This window comes from Notolepis coatsorum (assembly GCF_963971535.1).
Source record: "Notolepis coatsorum genome assembly, chromosome: 9".
NCBI lineage: Eukaryota > Metazoa > Chordata > Actinopteri > Aulopiformes > Paralepididae > Notolepis > Notolepis coatsorum.
The window spans coordinates 139,457,365-139,476,812 of NC_140173.1; the positions used below are offsets into that span (position 1 = coordinate 139,457,365).

At 38.8% G+C, this 19,448-nt stretch overlaps 1 protein-coding gene across 2 annotated transcripts in view; it reads left to right on the forward strand.

Annotated features, from left to right (window-relative positions):
* col9a1b (collagen, type IX, alpha 1b) overlaps positions 1-19,448 on the forward strand; it is a 55,151-nt gene that overhangs the window by 26,426 nt on the left and 9,277 nt on the right. For both annotated transcript variants that reach the window (XM_084321624.1, XM_084321625.1), the window contains 11 exons: positions 1,489-1,542; positions 2,633-2,686; positions 4,406-4,459; positions 4,573-4,626; positions 5,611-5,664; positions 6,281-6,334; positions 7,026-7,079; positions 12,122-12,166; positions 12,308-12,361; positions 14,675-14,728; positions 14,885-14,938. In XM_084321624.1, the coding sequence (XP_084177750.1) occupies positions 1,489-1,542; positions 2,633-2,686; positions 4,406-4,459; positions 4,573-4,626; positions 5,611-5,664; positions 6,281-6,334; positions 7,026-7,079; positions 12,122-12,166; positions 12,308-12,361; positions 14,675-14,728; positions 14,885-14,938 (585 nt within the window). The remainder of the gene's footprint in view (positions 1-1,488; positions 1,543-2,632; positions 2,687-4,405; positions 4,460-4,572; positions 4,627-5,610; positions 5,665-6,280; positions 6,335-7,025; positions 7,080-12,121; positions 12,167-12,307; positions 12,362-14,674; positions 14,729-14,884; positions 14,939-19,448) is intronic.

A 19,448-nucleotide genomic window follows, 5' to 3' on the forward strand; every position in this document is an offset into this window, starting at 1 on the left:
GGTTATGATAGACCATCTGTAGCCTATAGAGGATAGAGGATACCCTATGGTACATACTGCAGCTTATATAGGATAGAGGATACCCTATGGTACATACTGCAGCTTATATAGGATAGAGGATACCCTATGGTACATACTGTAGCCTATAGATGATAGAGGATACCCTATGGTACATACTGTAGCCTATAGAGGATAGAGGATACCCTATGGTACACACTGCAGCTTATAGAGGATACCCTATGGTACATACTGTAACCTATAGAGAATAGAGGATACCCTATGGTACATACTGTAGCCTATAGAGGATACCCTATGGTACATACTGTAGCATATAGAGAATAGGGGATACCCTATGGTACACACTGTAGCCTATAGAGGATAGAGGATACCCGATGGTACACAATGTAGCATATAGAGAATAGGGGATACCCTATGGCACACACTGTAGCCTATATAGGATAGAGGATACCCTATGGTACATACTGTAGCCTATAGAGTCTCAGCTTTACAACCATAAAATATCTATGCTAAAGGAACTATGCAGTTTTGTACAAAGATACAAAAGAAATAATAGGTGGACAACCCATATTTGTTTGGGTGTGTTTTGCTGTGCTGTCTGGCACTGTACCCAATCAGCCTCTCTCTCTCTCTCTCTCTCTCTCTCTCTCTCTCTCTCTCTCTCTCTCTCTCTCTCTCTCTGGATTTGTCTCCTGTCTTGCTGTCTCCACACTTAATCACCACCATTCCAACAGACATTGTCTGCGCTGTCCTTTCAGCACCACAATTACACACTCTGCTCCCTCCTCCATTTGGAAAACAGTAACATGCGCTGTCCTTTCAGCACCACAATTACACTTGTGACCACAAGTTTAGAAACATACTGGTATTTTCTGTGCTATTTTTCCATTGGCTGACCAAAACATGTTTTTTTTCTTAACTTTTGATTGGTTGGGCAAGATGCCACCAACCTCTGGTATACCTGTAAAACTGAGACTGCAATTTAAATAGCCTGAACCATAAACTGAACCCCAGAAAGGCACATTTTGGGTGTAAAAAATATGTAGCATAGAAATATGCATGCATACACAGAACAGCCCCCACACACATTTTAAATTTCGTTGTAACACTGTAACAATGACAATAAAGATCATTCTATTCTATTCTATGCTCTGGCCCGCGACATACAACATATTTTTCAAAGTGGCCCACCTCCCAATCTAGTTGTGTGTCCGTGCTGCTATAGAGAGGATAGGGGATACCCTATTATACACACTGTAGCCTATAGAGGATAGATAATATCCTATGGTGCATTTTCCTTTTAGAAATATTTCTCCAAAAGATCAGTATAGGTGAGGTGCAAGTCGTATCACATATAATCCTCTCCGTTTGTGTTTCTACCAATATCTACCTCCTGGAATCGACATTGTGTGTTGTTGTCCTCTACTATGTCATGTGGACCGTGTTGTCTCATCTCTCTCATATCTCCAGGGTGAGGAAGGAGACCAGGGAATCCTAGGGGAGGTCGGAACCCAAGGACCAACGGTAAGAGTCTCCCTTTTGATACACCTCAAACTAGGAGTGCACCAATACCGATACTGGTATCAGATATCGGTCCGATATATCCATCAGTATTGGAGAATTTCCCCCAAAATAAAATATGATGCCGAGAAGAAACGTGTAACATGCTGCATTTTAACACATAGAAGCATATCTCTCTAATGGAGATAGGTTACATCTCTAATGGAGATAGGTTACATTTCTCTAATGGAGATACGTTACATCTCTCTAATGGAGATACGTTACATCTCTCTAATGGAGATAGGTTACATCTCTAATGGAGATAGGTTACATTTCTCTAATGGAGATACGTTACATCTCTCTAATGGAGATACGTTACATCTCTCTAATGGAGATACGTTACATCTCTAATGGAGATACGTTGCATATCTCTAATGGAGATACATTACATCTCTCTAATGGAGATACGTTACATCTCTCTAATGGAGATACGTTACATCTCTAATGGAGATATGTTACATGTCTTTAATGGAGATGTGTCAGTAAAAGTTATTGATCAGATTGGTACTCCAATTTTCTTCATTCTTGCCATTTTCCAGAAATAGAGAAGAATGGAATTTGGATATAAAAAAAATCAAGAATATTTGCCTATTTGTGTTGCCATGTATTGATACAAAGTTATACAATATAGACCTTTTCTAACGTGACAATGTAAACATTCTAAATGGGCCCAAGTTTACTTCCTGTTGCAGTGTTTGCTACTACAATAGCTGACAGGAAGTACACTGGGGCCCAAGCTGTTTCCCTAGCAACGGAATTCTTCTGAAAAGGTCTATACAGGCACATCAGGTAACAAAACAGGGATGTCTTCATGGGGACATACTGTAACTGTACTGGAGAACATGGAGTCCAGCTAAGTCACAATGTTATCCTTTGATGTTTCAGCCAGGCTGGTAACAGTTTGTCCCTTCCTCCTTTGATGTTTCAGCCAGGCTAGTAAGAGTTTGTCCCTTCATCCTTTGATGTTTCAGCTGGACTGGACACAGTTTTCTACCTATCGTCAGCCAGTGAAAGTGTACCGATGCGTTACCATTGTTCTGCTTTGTCCTCCCAGGGTCCTCAGGGAATCCGTGGCTCCACAGGAATGATGGGGACCAAGGGAGAGTTGGTAAGAGACTTCACAGTTCAGGGTAACTTTCTGTGACTTCCTAGTTCAGGGTAACTTTCTGTGACTTCATAGTTCAGGGTAACTTTGTGTGACTTCATAGTTCAGGGTAACTTTCTGTGACTTCACAGTTCAGGGTAACTTTCTGTGACTTCATAGTTCAGGGTAACTTTCTGTGACTTCATAGTTCAGGGTAACTTTCTGTGACTTCATAGTTCAGGGTAACTTTCTGTGACTTCCTAGTTCAGGGTAACTTTCTGTGACTTCACAGTTCAGGGTAACTTTCTGTGACTTCACAGTTCAGGGTAACTTTCTGTGACTTCACAGTTCAGGGTAACTTTCTGTGACTTCATAGTTCAGGGTAACTTTCTGTGACTTCATAGTTCAGGGTAACTTTCTGTGACTTCACAGTTCAGGGTAACTTTCTGTGACTTCACAGTTCAGGGTAACTTTCTGTGACTTCACAGTTCAGGGTAACTTTCTGTGACTTCATAGTTCAGGGTAACTTTCTGTGACTTCACAGTTCAGGGTAACTTTCTGTGACTTCATAGTTCAGGGTAACTTTGTGTGACTTCCTAGTTCAGGGTAACTTTCTGTGACTTCACAGTTCAGGGTAACTTTCTGTGACTTCATAGTTCAGGGTAACTTTCTGTGACTTCACAGTTCAGGGTAACTTTCTGTGACTTCACAGTTCAGGGTAACTTTCTGTGACTTCCTAGTTCAGGGTAACTTTCTGTGACTTCATAGTTCAGGGTAACTTTCTGTGACTTCACAGTTCAGGGTAACTTTGTGTGACTTCATAGTTCAGGGTAACTTTCTGTGACTTCACAGTTCAGGGTAACTTTGTGTGACTTCCTAGTTCAGGGTAACTTTCTGTGACTTCACAGTTCAGGGTAACTTTCTGTGACTTCACAGTTCAGGGTAACTTTCTGTGACTTCACAGTTCAGGGTAACTTTCTGTGACTTCCTAGTTCAGGGTAACTTTCTGTGACTTCACAGTTCAGGGTAACTTTCTGTGACTTCATAGTTCAGGGTAACTTTCTGTGACTTCACAGTTCAGGGTAACTTTCTGTGACTTCACAGTTCAGGGTAACTTTCTGTGACTTCATAGTTCAGGGTAACTTTCTGTGACTTCATAGTTCAGGGTAACTTTCTGTGACTTCACAGTTCAGGGTAACTTTCTGTGACTTCACAGTTCAGGGTAACTTTCTGTGACTTCACAGTTCAGGGTAACTTTCTGTGACTTCCTAGTTCAGGGTAACTTTCTGTGACTTCATAGTTCAGGGTAACTTTCTGTGACTTCACAGTTCAGGGTAACTTTCTGTGACTTCATAGTTCAGGGTAACTTTCTGTGACTTCACAGTTCAGGGTAACTTTCTGTGACTTCCTAGTTCAGGGTAACTTTCTGTGACTTCACAGTTCAGTGTAACTTTCTGTGACTTCCTAGTTCAGGGTAACTTTCTGTGACTTCCTAGTTCAGGGTAACTTTCTGTGACTTCCTAGTTCAGGGTAACTTTCTGTGACTTCACAGTTCAGGGTAACTTTCTGTGTCACAGTTCAGGGTAACTTTCTGTGACTTCCTAGTTCAGGGTAACTTTCATGTGACCATCACATTTGCCATGAGTTATATTTGAGCTGTCTTTTTTAAGTAGAATGGCCTGTAAACAGGATTGATAAAAAATCCTTTTCAAATGGACTAATACTGTTTGTTCTGTCTGGCAGGGAGCCCGAGGGTTCGATGGTGACCCAGGTACCCAGGGGATTTCAGGGTCCGGTGTAAGTTTGCATCACGATGGAAAATCATTTTGTTTCGTTTCAATAAATGTGATGCAAACCATCTGAAAATACATGCGTTTTTTTGGTTTTGTTTCTGTTTTGTTTCTTATCAGGGGGACCAAGGCCAGAGAGGCGTGATGGGAGAGTTTGGGCCCAAAGGTGGACTGGTCAGTATCACAGAACACAGCATGGGGATTACTTCATATACCAGGGTTTCCCATTAATTACCTAGACTCTGGCGGCCCGTATTGTATAATGAACCAAAATTTTTTTTTATAAAAAAGAAATATATATATATCTTACATTTTTTATTAAATTTGTTTACTATTTTTTTTAAATATAAAGTTTGCCAATAGGGATGTATCAGTAGTATTGGCAGTGGTAGTAGTCGTAATAGTAATCCACTATATTTTTTACTTTCTAAAAAATAAACCAGTTCAACACAGGTAACCACGTTTGCTTCATTTCTTTGATGGCTCAAATGTATGCTCTAGTCCAGTGGTTCCCAAACCTCTCCTCGAGACACCCCAGCCGTTCCATGTATTTGTTAAGTTCCACCACCAGCACACCTTGATTCAACTAATAAAGGGGCCAGTTAGGTTGAATCGGGTGTGCTGGTGGTGGAATTTAACAAATACATTGAACGGCTGGGGTGCTTCCAGGAGAGGATTGGGAAGCTCTAGTCTAGTCGATTTTGTGTTTTGAGCACAAAGTTCATCATAGATCTAGCCTCTTTATTTTGCTCTCAAAGTGCACCAGATTGATGCATTTAACTTGAAAATGTACCAAAATTGCCCCCGGACGCCCCTAGAGGGTCAGAGGTTCACCCCCCATAGTCTCTGCAAATCCTGTGGGAAACACTGATATGCTTGCTGTATAGACAATCATAGATGGACACATTGTCATTGGAACGATTGTTAAGTAGTTCACATCTTACACAGTGATGGCCACAAACACTTTCACACGGAGAAACATGGAGATTTGACTCATTGTTAATGAGTTAATACTATATCTACATAGTCATAGACACTAATATTTCACACTGAGATATGTACAGCGATTTGACTGCGAAGTGTGGTTGATCTGCACGCAATCAAGGAGTAACACAATATGGACTAAATGCTCCCTTCTTTCTTTTTTTTATCATCAAGGGTCCTCAAGGATCTCGAGGAATCACAGGTGTGCCAGGTCCCAAGGGAGAGGGTGTAAGTATCCTATTAATAAACCAATAACGTGGGCGGCTGGGTAGTGCAGCGGACTAAGCGCTCGCCTACCACCGCAGAGACACTGGGTTCGAATCCAGCTGTCAGCGCGGTACCTCCGGCTTGGTCGGTCGTCCATACTAACACAATTGGCAGTGTTAGCGGGTGGGAAGCCGGTGGGGTATGTATGTATCCTGGTCGTTGTAAACAGCGACTCCTACAGGTCGGTCAGGGATTCGCCTGCTCAGCAGGGAAGGGATCTGGGGGAGGTAGTGTGACCCTCCCACGCGTTACACTGCCCCAGTGAGAGTCCTCGCTGTCAGGTGAAAAGAAGCGGCTGGCTGACTCCACATGTATCGGAGGAGACATGTGATAGTCTTCAACCCTCCCTAGGCCGACAAGTGGGGGAAAAATGCGCGCAACGACCAGGAAGGGAATTGGCATAACGACTCAATTGGGATGGGAGAAAATTTGAAAAAAAGGGGGAGAAAAAATAGACCAAAAAAATAAATAAACCAATAACGTTTTTTATTTTTTATTTTTTTATATCCCTTTGTGTACATTGCTACTCATAAACTGCTGTAAATCTGTAATCTGTGGGTGTCCTCTTTGTGTTCAGGGCCTGCCAGGTGTGGACGGGCGTGAGGGGATTCCTGGGATGCCAGGAGGAAAGGTAGGACAGCTCTCTCTCTCTCTCTCTCTCTCTCTCTCTCTCTCTCTCTCTCTCTCTCTCTCTCTCTCTCTCTCTCTCTCTCTCTCTCTCTCTCTCTCTCTCTCTCTCTCTCTCTCTCTCTCTCTCTCTCTCTCTCTCTCTCTCTCTCTCTCTCTCTCTCTCTCTAATACATGTCCATTGTCACATCATCCCTCTCCCTCTCTCTTTCTATCTCTCTCCCTCTGTCTCTCTCTCTCCAATACATGTCCATTGTCACATCATCTCTCTCTCTCTCTCTCTCTCTCTCTCTCTCTCTCTCTCTCTCTCTCTCTCTCTCTCTCTCTCTCTCTCTCTCTCTCTCTCTAATACATGTCCATTGTCACATCATCCCTCTCCCTCTCTCTTTCTATCTCTCTCCCTCTGTCTCTCTCTCTCCAATACATGTCCATTGTCACATCATCTCTCTCTCTCTCTCTCTCTCTCTCTCTCTCTGTCTCTCTCTCTCTCCAATACATGTCCATTGTCACATCATCCCTCTCTCTCTCTCTCTCTCTCTCTCTCTCTCTCTCTCTCTCTCTCTCTCTCTCTCTCTCTCTCTCTCTCTCTCTCTCTCTCTCTCCTCACTGTATGCTACCACTGTATATATTACGTAGCAGAAATAATTTAAAACGTTCTACTTTTCATCTCACCACCACCGTCTGTTTCCCTGCAGGGAGGCGTTGGGAAGTCAGGAGTTCTCGGGGAGGTGGGCCTTCAGGGACTTAATGTAAGTATGACCTTTGAACCCTGGAGAAACCCGACACCAGGCCTGAATGAGACACACCTGAGTAAACGTTTTAGATTAGACTGTGGGCCGGACGGGAACATTCACCATTAGACGTTCATCAGTACACGACGACACAGCAGTCATCATGAGAGAGTATTGTGGTTGTGTAAAATAATAGTCAAATATACATGTATGTACAATTGAACCCTTGCAGCAGAAGAACCATATAACTCTCTTTGGATACATTTTGAACAGCAGTATTTGCAGTTGTAAAGTCAGTCCAAACAACCTGGAGTGTGAATGTGATACAGTATATGCCAATAAACTACTCAACCTCTACTGTCTTTAACTATGAATGAACATCTCTAGATGATAAAGTACTCAACCTCCACTGTCATTAACTACGAATGAACACAACACTCTAAACATCTTTAGATAATAAAGTACTCAACCTCTACTGTCTTTAACTACGAATGAACACAACACTCTAAACATCTTTAGATAATAAAGTACTCAACCTCTACTGTCTTTAACTACGAATGAACACAACACTCAAACATCTTTAGATAATAAAGTACTCAACCTCTACTGTCTTTAACTACGAATGAACACAACACTCTAACTAAACATCTTTAGATAATAAAGTACTCAACCTCTACTGTCTTTAACTATGAATGAACACAACACTCTAACTAAGCATCTTTAGATAATCAAGTACTCAACCTCTACTGTCTTTAACTACGAATTAACACAACACTAACTAAGCATATTTAGATAATAAAGTACTCAACCTCTACTGTCTTTAACTATGAATGAACACAACACTCTAACTAAGCATCTTTAGATAATCAAGTACTCAACCTCTACTGTCTTTAACTATGAATTAACACAACACTAACTAAGCATATTTAGATAATAAAGTACTCAACCTCTACTGCCTTTAACTACGAATGAACACAACACTCTAACTAAGCATATTTAGATAATCAAGTACTCAACCTCTACTGTCTTTAACTACGAATTAACACAACACTAACTAAGCATATTTAGATAATAAAGTACTCAACCTCTACTGCCTTTAACTACGAATGAACACAACACTCTAACTAAGCATATTTAGATAATAAAGTACTCAACCTCTACTGTCTTTAACTACAAATGAACACAACACTCTAACTAAACATCTTTAGATAATACAGTACTCAACCTCTACTGTCTTTAACTACGAATTAACACAACACTCTAACTTACCATCTTTAGATAATAAAGTACTCAACCTCTACTGTCTTTGACTATGAGTGAACACAACACTCTAACTTACCATCTTTAGATAATAAAGTACTCAACCTCTACTGTCTTTAACTATGAATTAACACAACACTAACTAAACATCTTTAGATAATAAAGTAGGCTACTCAACCTCTACTGTCTTTAACTATGAATGAACATCTCTAGATGATAAAGTACTCAACCTCTACTGTCTTTAACTATGAATGAACATCTCTAGATGATAAAGTACTCAACCTCTACTGTCTTTAACTACAAATGAACACAACACTCTAAACATCTTTAGATAATAAAGTACTCAACCTCTACTGTCTTTAACTACGAATGAACACAACATTCTAACTAAGCATCTTTAGATAATAAAGTACTCAACCTCTACTGTCTTTAACTACGAATGAACACAACATTCTAACTAAACATCTTTAGATAATAAAGTACTCAACCTCTACTGTCTTTAACTACGAATTAACACAACACTCACTAAACATCTTTAGATAATAAAGTACTAACTCAACCTCTACTGTTTTTAACTATGAATGAACACAACACTCTAACTAAGCATATTTAGATAATAAAGTACTCAACCTCTACTGTCTTTAACTATGAATTAACACAACACTAACTAAACATCTTTAGATAATAAAGTAGGCTACTCAACCTCTACTGTCTTTAACTACGAATGAACATCTCTAGATGATAAAGTACTCAACCTCTACTGTCTTTAACTATGAATGAACATCTCTAGATGATAAAGTACTCAACCTCTACTGTCTTTAACTATGAATGAACATCTCTAGATGATAAAGTACTCAACCTCTACTGTCTTTAACTATGAATGAACATCTCTAGATAATAAAGTACTCAACCTCTACTGTCTTTAACTACGAATGAACACAACATTCTAACTAAGCATCTTTAGATAATAAAGTACTCAACCTCTACTGTCTTTAACTACGAATGAACACAACATTCTAACTAAACATCTTTAGATAATAAAGTACTCAACCTCTACTGTCTTTAACTACAAATGAACACAACATTCTAACTAAACATCTTTAGAAAATAAAGTACTCAACCTCTACTGTCTTTAACTACGAATTAACACAACACTCACTAAACATCTTTAGATAATAAAGTACTAACTCAACCTCTACTGTTTTTAACTATGAATGAACACAACACTCTAACTAAGCATCTTTAGATAATAAAGTACTCAACCTCTACTGTCTTTAACTATGAATTAACACAACACTAACTAAACATCTTTAGATAATAAAGTAGGCTACTCAACCTCTACTGTCTTTAACTACGAATGAACATCTCTAGATGATAAAGTACTCAACCTCTACTGTCTTTAACTATGAATGAACATCTCTAGATGATAAAGTACTCAACCTCTACTGTCTTTAACTATGAATGAACATCTCTAGATGATAAAGTACTCAACCTCTACTGTCTTTAACTACGAATGAACACAACACTCTAAACATCTTTAGATAATAAAGTACTCAACCTCTACTGTCTTTAACTACGAATGAACACAACATTCTAACTAAGCATCTTTAGATAATAAAGTACTCAACCTCTACTGTCTTTAACTACGAATGAACACAACATTCTAACTAAACATATTTAGATAATAAAGTACTCAACCTCTAATGTCTTTAACTACAAATGAACACAACACTCTAAACATCTTTAGATAATAAAGTACTCAACCTCTACTGTCTTTAACTACGAATGAACACAACACTCACTAAACATCTTTAGATAATAAAGTACTCAACCTCTAGTGTCTTTAACTATGAATGAACACAACACTCTAACTAAACATCTTTAGATAATAAAGTACTCAACCTCTACTGTCTTTAACTATGAATGAACACAACACTCTAACTAAGCATATTTAGATAATAAAGTACTCAACCTCTACTGTCTTTAACTACGAATTAACACAACACTAACTAAGCATATTTAGACAATAAAGTACTCAACTTCTACTGTCTTTAACTACGAATGAACACAACACTCTAACTAAGCATCTTTAGATAATAAAGTAGGCTACTCAACCTCTACTGTCTTTAACTATGAATGAACATCTCTAGATGATAAAGTACTCAACCTCTACTGTCTTTAACTACGAATGAACATCTCTAGATAATAAAGTACTCAACCTCTACTGTCTTTAACTACGAATGAACACAACACTCTAAACATGTTTAGATAATAAAGGACTCAACCTCTACTGTCTTTAACTACGAATGAACACAACACTAACTAAACATCTTTAGATAATAAAGTACTCAACCTCTACTGTCTTTAACTACGAATGAACACAACACTCTAACTCACCATCTTTAGATAATAAAGTTCTCAACCTCTACTGTCTTTAACTACGAATTAACACAACACTCTAACTCACCATCTTTATATAATAAAGTACTCAACCTCTACTGTCTTTAACTATGAATGAACACAACACTCTAACTCACCATCTTTAGATAATAAAGTTCTCAACCTCTACTTTCTTTAACTATGAATGAACACAACACTCTAACTCACCATCTTTAGATAATAAAGTACCTAACCTCTACTGTCTTTAACTATGCACATGAACACAGCAGTCTTAAAGGGGAACTATCTTATAAATGGCCTTTTTGAGTGTTTAGCATCGTTTCCTAGCTATGTGAACTTATATTAATATGATCTATGTCTCAAAATTCTCATATTGGCGCATTCTTCCAATTCTCCTCTCACAATATTCACCCTCACTGAACTGAGTCATTTGAAAATGTGCCCTATATGTGATGTCATAAAGACACCGCTGCATGTTAATGTTCAGGCGGGGCCGGCCCGGCGCAGTGGTTTAGGAGCCCAGGCTCAAAACAGCTCGAGATCTTGAGGTAGAAAAATGCTGTTTTTGAGGACTTGATTAGAAATACAAAACAATGAATAAAAAAAAAATATATATTACAGAGGTGTTCCATAGACTCACAGGAATTGTGTAAAAGTGCCCAAATAGTGAAAGAAATAGTAAAATAGTTCCCCTTTAACACACCAGCTTCAGATAATACATCTTGAAAACATTGTTCCTCTGAAAACTTAAAACAAAGTTATGTGGTTCTTCGTCTGAGGCACTCAATCATATTTATAAGTGAAGGAACGGGACTTATTCTGCAGTTTCAACAGCTTAACCCTTTCACTACCACACTACCAAAGGGTTAACCCTTTCACGGCGACAATACAGAAGGTTAACCCTTTCACGGCCACACAGCCCTTTCACTACCACACTACAGAAGGTTAACCCTTTCACTACCACACTACAGACGGTTAACAGTAAAGGGGAATACCGCTGTATTTCTGCATTCATATATCCAGTCTTTTATAATTATACATGGTTGAGTTTGTATTAGTGACCCTTGCTGTCCTCTATAGCCAGAGATGAGAGAGCAGAACAACTCAGCATGAATGGTCACACAGTGACTGTGGCACAGTACCCTCTCTGGGCATAACTGAATGCACTTTCTATATATATATACAGTAACAAGATCATTTGGATGTAAAAGTATTTTGTAAAAGTACCTCGTAAGACAAACACAAATTGAAATTCCAACTTGACCAATTTATATATATACAGTATATATAAATTGAATTGATATACTGTATATATATACTGTATATATATATGTTTTATTTTTGTTGGGAGGATATGTTATAGCGGTTCTCTTTTCAAGTAATCCTCTTGTTTTCTGTAGGGCTTACCAGGAGCACCAGGACCAAAAGGCTTGGGCGGCCCTAAGGTTAGTTCCACCACTTTATCATTAAAACTTCCCTCCTTCATATCTGTTTTTTTCTTTGCCCCCAAAGCAAAAAAATAAAAAATAAAAAAACGAATTGTCAAACAAACAACTAAATTTTTATGTTTCGTCTTTCCCATACAGGGAGCTTCCGGTCAAGGGGGTTTGCTTGGAACAATGGGGTCTGCTGGAAAAATGGTAAGTCTAGGGCAACACATGTGGAAGTCATAGTGACTTGTGTCTCTCTGGTGTCTGTCATGTCAATCAGTGTGTTAAGATGCACTAGGGAGGCTGCAGTGTCAATCAGTGTGTTAAGATGCACTAGGGAGGCTGACTGTAGTGTCAATCAATGTGTTAAGATGCACTAGGGAGGCTGCAGTGTCAATCAGTGTGTTAAGATGCACTAGGGAGGCTGTCGTGTCAATCAGTGTGTTAAGATGCACTAGGGAGGCTGCAGTGTCAATCAGTGTGTTAAGATGCACTAGGGAGGCTGCAGTGTCAATCAGTGTGTTAAGATGCACTAGGGAGGCTGCAGTGTCAATCAGTGTGTTAAGATGCACTAGGGAGGCTGCAGTGTCAATCAGTGTGTTAAGATGCACTAGGGAGGCTGTCGTGTCAATCAGTGTGTTAAGATGCACTAGGGAGGCTGTCGTGTCAATCAGTGTGTTAAGATGCACTAGGGAGGCTGCAGTGTCAATCAGTGTGTTAAGATGCACTAGGGAGGCTGTCGTGTCAATCAGTGTGTTAAGATGCACTAGGGAGGCTGTCGTGTCAATCAGTGTGTTAAGATGCACTAGGGAGGCTGTCGTGTCAATCAGTGTGTTAAGATGCACTAGGGAGGCTGCAGTGTCAATCAGTGTGTTAAGATGCACTAGGGAGGCTGTCGTGTCAATCAGTGTGTTAAGATGCACTAGGGAGGCTGTCGTGTCAATCAGTGTGTTAAGATGCACTAGGGAGGCTGTCGTGTCAATCAGTGTGTTAAGATGCACTAGGGAGGCTGTCGTGTCAATCAGTGTGTTAAGATGCACCATGGAGGCTGTCGTGTCAATCAGTGTGTTAAGATGCACTAGGGAGGCTGTCGTGTCAATCAGTGTGTTAAGATGCACTAGGGAGGCTGTCGTGTCAATCAGTGTGTTAAGATGCACTAGGTGTGTTAAGAAACCCACGCAAACACAGGGAGAACATGCAAACTCCACACATACATAACAGAAGGGCCCTCTTCTTGCTGCAAGATAGATGCAATCATGCAGACGAACCTCATTAAATCTAGTGCTTATCAGAGATAAGTGTATACTTATTCAGGAAATAAATCATTGAGCGTTGAAAGCCCCCTCATAAAGATTTGACTCGTCAAACTAACAAGGTTTTAGTTGAGTAAGACCAAGCCGACCGATTAAAGGGACTAATTGACTTAGAGGGGGGGGCAGCCTCTGTGTTTCAGATTATAGGTCATAGCCTGGTGAAAGTCTTTATACACCTCCTGATTACAACTATGATAAATTATTAATAAACAGATTATTCCAAATATATGAGCATGGAAGCAGAACTTGCACAGAGGGCAGAGAACAGTTTATATCCACGGCCTCCAGCTCAGCTGTCATATATCCATGTTCCTTGTCGTTGGGATAAGAGTTTATCTGGGGTTATAATTATTATAAATGGGATATGATGTTTTACATGAGCCAACACAAAGACAGGAATACTTGAGCGGTCCAGACACTAAAGGGTTTGCGTGTAAAACACACGCTCACTGTGTTTTGGAGGCAGGGTGGCCCAGAGGTCACTGAAAGGTCACTCGTTTGATCCCCGTATTCCAGCCGTGGGCTTGTATCTGAAGGGTGGCTGATATTACATATCGCTGCTGTCGGGTCAAAACCTCATAACTCCATTTTAAATTTTTTTTTTTTTATATAAATCAACTCCGTAGATCATCCTCCATATGTGTGTGTGGGTTTTACAAAGTTTAAACAATGGGAAAGCATTAAACCGATCATCTGTCTAAACCTCCTAACTCTATTCACCCTCAAATCTGTGTTCGTTTTTTTCATCTGCTGAAAAGTTGGGTTTTTGGAGTTATGAGGTTTTGTCCCGACAGCAGCGATATATGGTGCCCCACCATCCCTGCCTCTGTGCCCTTGAGCAAGGCACTGAGCCGGGGACCCTGTGCTTTGACCTCTCTGATTAAATACATATGTGGGGGGGGGGGGGGGGGGGGGGGGGGGGGGGCTGTGTATGTGTAAGACAGAGGGATATGCAAAAAGACACATTTCAATGTCCTAGTGTAAATTGACAATAAAGTAATCTTAAAAATCTTAATTATTTTTTAAACAAACACATAAACAAACATGACAACACACGATAAGATATACAAGCATTAGTTGACAGTGCACATCCAATGAAATCACCATTTAGTTACCGGTAATTGTCTTATACAGGATATACCCCTAATACCTGCTATCTAAAAACCTATACACAAAAATCTTAAATCTTAAACCTGTCTTTCACTAACAGGGAGAGCGTGGAGACCAGGGGAAGCTGGGGCCAGTTGGACCAATCGGTGGGCCTGTGAGTATTCATTCTCTTGTTTGAATCTTGTTGGTTTTTAATTCTACGCTCACGTCCTGGATCTGTTTATGCTCACGTCCCTGGATTCTGTTTAACTGGTCTTGTTCCTCCTCTCTCCTCATCTCCTGCTCTCTCCTCCTCTTCTCTCTCCTCCAGGGAGATGTAGGAGTACAGGGGCCAACCGGGCCCGCCGGGAAACCTGGTGCCAGGGTAAGTCGTCGCTGTCGTCTGTTTTACACACCAGGGGCTTCGTCTAGTAAGATGAACTCCCATTCTATCCTCAACTTGCACTTCAGAACTTTCCTGATGTGCATAGGGTAGTATTTAGATCAAATGGGCAGCGTTCGTTGCATGCATTTGTACCTGCGTCTAATGCTTTTATACATAAATCACAAATTAGCTCTGATATTATTTTGGCTTGTGAATGTTGCTCAGTAGAGTCACTGTTCTACCAGAGGACCAGTTTAGACCTTAGACACAACAAGTATCTCATATAGGCTGTCATTATATGGATGAGAGAACTGATGCTCTCTTAGGGTTCATATATGGATTAACCCTATCTATCTATCTACTTCTATCTATCTATCTATCTATCTATCTATCTATCTATCTATCTATCTATCTATCTATCTATCTATCTATCTATCTATCTATCTATCTATCTATCTATCTATCTATCTATCTATCTATCTATCTATCTATCTATCTATCTATCTATCTATCTATCTATCTATCTATCTATCTATCTATCTATCTATCTATCTATCTATCTATCTATCTATCTATCTATCTATCTATCTATCTATCTATCTATCTATCTATCTATCTATCTATCTATCTATCTACTATCTATCTATCTATCTATCTATCTATCTATCTATCTATCTATCTATCTATCTATCTTCTATCTATCTATCTATCTATCTATCTATCTATCTATCTATCTATCTATATCTATCTATCTATCTATCTATCTATCTATCTATCTATCTATCTATCTATCTATCTATCTATCTATCTATCTATCTATCTATCTATCTATCTATCTATCTATCTATCTATCTATCTATCTATCTATCTATCTATCTATCTATCTATCTATCTATCTATCTATCTATCTATCTATCTATCTATCTATCTATCTATCTATCTATCTATCTATCTATCTATCTATCTATCTATCTATCTATCTATCTATCTATCTATCTATCTATCTATCTATCTATCTATCTATCTATCTATCTATCTATCTATCTATCTATCTATCTATCTATCTATCTATCTATCTATCTATCTATCTATCTATCTATCTATCTATCTATCTATCTATCTATCTATCTATCTATCTATCTATCTATCTATCTATCTATCTATCTATCTATCTATCTATCTATCTATCTATCTATCTTATCAAGAGAAGGTACAAACATTCACCTGTCAAGTTTGAGGTTTCTAAATTACACATTATTTCTAAGATCAAATTGGATCGCAACAGGCCTCCAATGGATAGGAATGAAATCATCGACCAGGGTAGACAACACTGACTTCACAATGGGACTGAACTCACACTTGTCATCCTCAGGTTGATTGTCAGAACACTAGATATGAGGACAACTAGTATGTGAAAGTTAAATGTGAGGTTTCAATGTGGAGTATAATGAAGATTTGATCTACCTTCATGAAGCATGTAAATTGGCATAGGTTAAATGTCATAGGTTACGAAGCGCATCTATTGAACTGGTCTTACACAAAGTGCCATGACAGTGAGACGCCACAAAGGATCTTCCTCTGGTAAACTGACATGAGAGAGGATGAAGACAAAGGTGGGAACGATGCAGAAAGAGAGAGAGGAAGAGGAGAACCCTGGTAATGTGTGGCCCTGACTGTGGTTAGGCAGGAATTTCCCAGAGAATGGGCCTAGATGGGGATGGCATATAGAGGCTATTTTCACAGTAAGGAGAGACCTCAGACCAGCCACCGGCTGAAAGAGCCCTCTGTTCCCTGCCTAGAATTCATCAGACAGGCCATCAACCATCAAAGGTGTCCTCTAGAGGAAGGACACACACACACACACACACACTAACAGGCCAAGCAAGAAAGAGTGAAGCGATGTTAAAGGTGGGGTAGGCAATTCTGAAGAGATGAGAGTTAGCCTATGTCCGTATGTCCAGTTGAAATAGAACAAGCTCTGCATCACTTGCCGAGCCAGCAGCAAAGGTGACTCACAGAGGTGTAAGCAGCTGCTTCAACCTGGATTTACTTTTTTATTATAATGAAGGGTTATTAATGAAGGGGTATAATGAAGGGGTAATAATGAAGGGGTAATAATGAAGGGGTAATAATGAAGGGTTATTAATGAAGGGGTAATAATGAAGGGTTAATAATTAAGAGTTAATAATGAAGGGGTAATAATGAAGGGTTAATAATTAAGAGTTAATAATGAAGGGGTAATAATGAAGGGTTAATAAGGAAGGGTTATTAATGAAGGGGTAATAATGAAGGGGTAATACTAATAATGAAGGGGTAATAATGAAGGGTTAATAAGGAAGGGTTATTAATGAAGGGGTAATAATGAAGGGTTAATAAGGAAGGGTTATTAATGAAGGGGTAATAATGAAGGGTTATTAATGAAGGGGTAATAATGAAGGGTTAATAAGGAAGGGTTATTAATGAAGGGGTAATAATGAAGGGTTAATGAAGGGGTAACAATGAAGGGGTAATAATGAAGGGGTAATGAAGGGTTAATAAGGAAGGGGTAATAATGAAGGGTTAATAAGGAAGGGGTAATAATGAAGGGTTAATAAGGAAGGGGTAATAATGAAGGGTTAATAAGGAAGGGGTAATAATGAAGGGTTATTAATGAAGGGGTAATAATGAAGGGTTAATAAGGAAGGGTTATTAATGAAGGGGTAATAATGAAGGGTTAATAATGAAGGGGTAATAATGAAGGGTTAATAAGGAAGGGTAATAATGAAGGGTTAATAAGGAAGGGTTAATAATTAAGAGTTAATAATGAAGGGGTAATAATGAAGGGTTAATAAGTAAGGGGTAATAATGAAGGGTTAATAAGGAAGGGGTAATAATGAAGGGTTAATACGGAATGGTTATTAATGAAGGGGTAACAATGAAGGGGTAATAATGAAGGGTTAATGAAGGGTTAATAAGGAAGGGGTAATAATGAAGGGTTAATAAGGAAGGGGTAATAATGAAGGGTTAATAAGGAAGGGGTAATAATGAAGGGTTAATAATGAAGGGTTAAGAAGGAAGGGTTAATAATGAAGGGTTAATAAGGAAGGGGTAATAATGAAGGGTTAATAAGGAAGGGGTAATAATGAAGGGTTAATAATTAAGAGTTATTAATGAAGGGGTAATAAGGAAGGGGTAATAATGAAGGGTTAATAAGGAAGGGGTAATAATGAAGGGTTAATAAGGAAGGGGTTAATAGGGTTAATAAGGAAGGGGTAATACGGAAGGGGTAATAATGAAGGGTTAATAATGAAGGGTTAATAATGAAAGGTTAATAAGGAAAGGTTAATAAGGAAGGGGTAATAAGGAAGGGGTAATAATGAAGGGTTAATAATGAAGGGTTAATAAGGAAGGGGTAATACGGAAGGGGTAATAATGAAGGGTTAATAAGGAAGGGTTAATAATGAAAGGTTAATAAGGAAGGGGTAATAAGGAAGGGTTAATAATGAAAGGTTAATAAGGAAGGGTTAATCATGAAGGGTTAATAATGAAGGGTTAATAAGGAAGGGGTAATACGGAAGGGGTAATAAGGAATGGGGTAATAATGAAGGGTTAATAATGAAGGGTTAATAAGGAAGGGGTAATAAGGAAGGGGTAATAAGGAAGGGTTAATCATGAAGGGGTAATAAGGAAGGGTTAATAATGAAAGGTTAATAAGGAAGGGGTAATAAGGAAGGGTTAATAAGGAAGGGGTAATAAGGAAGGGTTAATAATGAAAGGTTAATAAGGAAGGGGTAATAAGGAAGGGGTAATAATGAAGGGTTAATAATGAAGGGTTAATAAGGAAGGGGTAATAAGGAAGGGTTAATAATGAAAGGTTAATAAGGAAGGGGTAATAAGGAAGGGGTAATAATGAAGGGTTAATAAGGAAGGGGTAAAAATGAAGGGTTAATAAGGAAGGGGTTAATAAGGAAGGGGTAATAAGGAAGGGGTAATAATTAAGAGGTAATAATTAAGAGTTAATAATGAAGGGGTAATAATGAAGGGTTAATAACAGGAGATGATTTAGGATGCAGCATTATACTGTGATTTAATTGTATCTAGTATTACAACTATTAACTATCAATTTATTTTTTTCGATTGAATATAAAAGGCACTTTGCACTCAGAGGCACTTTGCCAAAACAACAATGCCGATTAGTTACGTACATAATCCCCCACATATTGCAAAACTGCAAATGTTCTGCACATTCATTCGTTTTGAGAGTCATCAAGAGATAATGAGTGGGAATTTGTGACACATGATGAAGATTAAAAACAACAGCGCACCCTTAAGTAATGATCTGAAACATGTTCATATAAATAAATGTCTATTTTGCCAACTAATACTACAATGCGCTTTGGGCAAACAAAATGAGTTCTCTGATCCGAGGCCTTGCTTGCTGCACCACCACGTATCAAAGAGAGTCTCTCTAGCGAACTCTACAAAGGTCTGGTTGGCAGCTTTCTTGGAATTTCAAAACCTCTGCCTATAA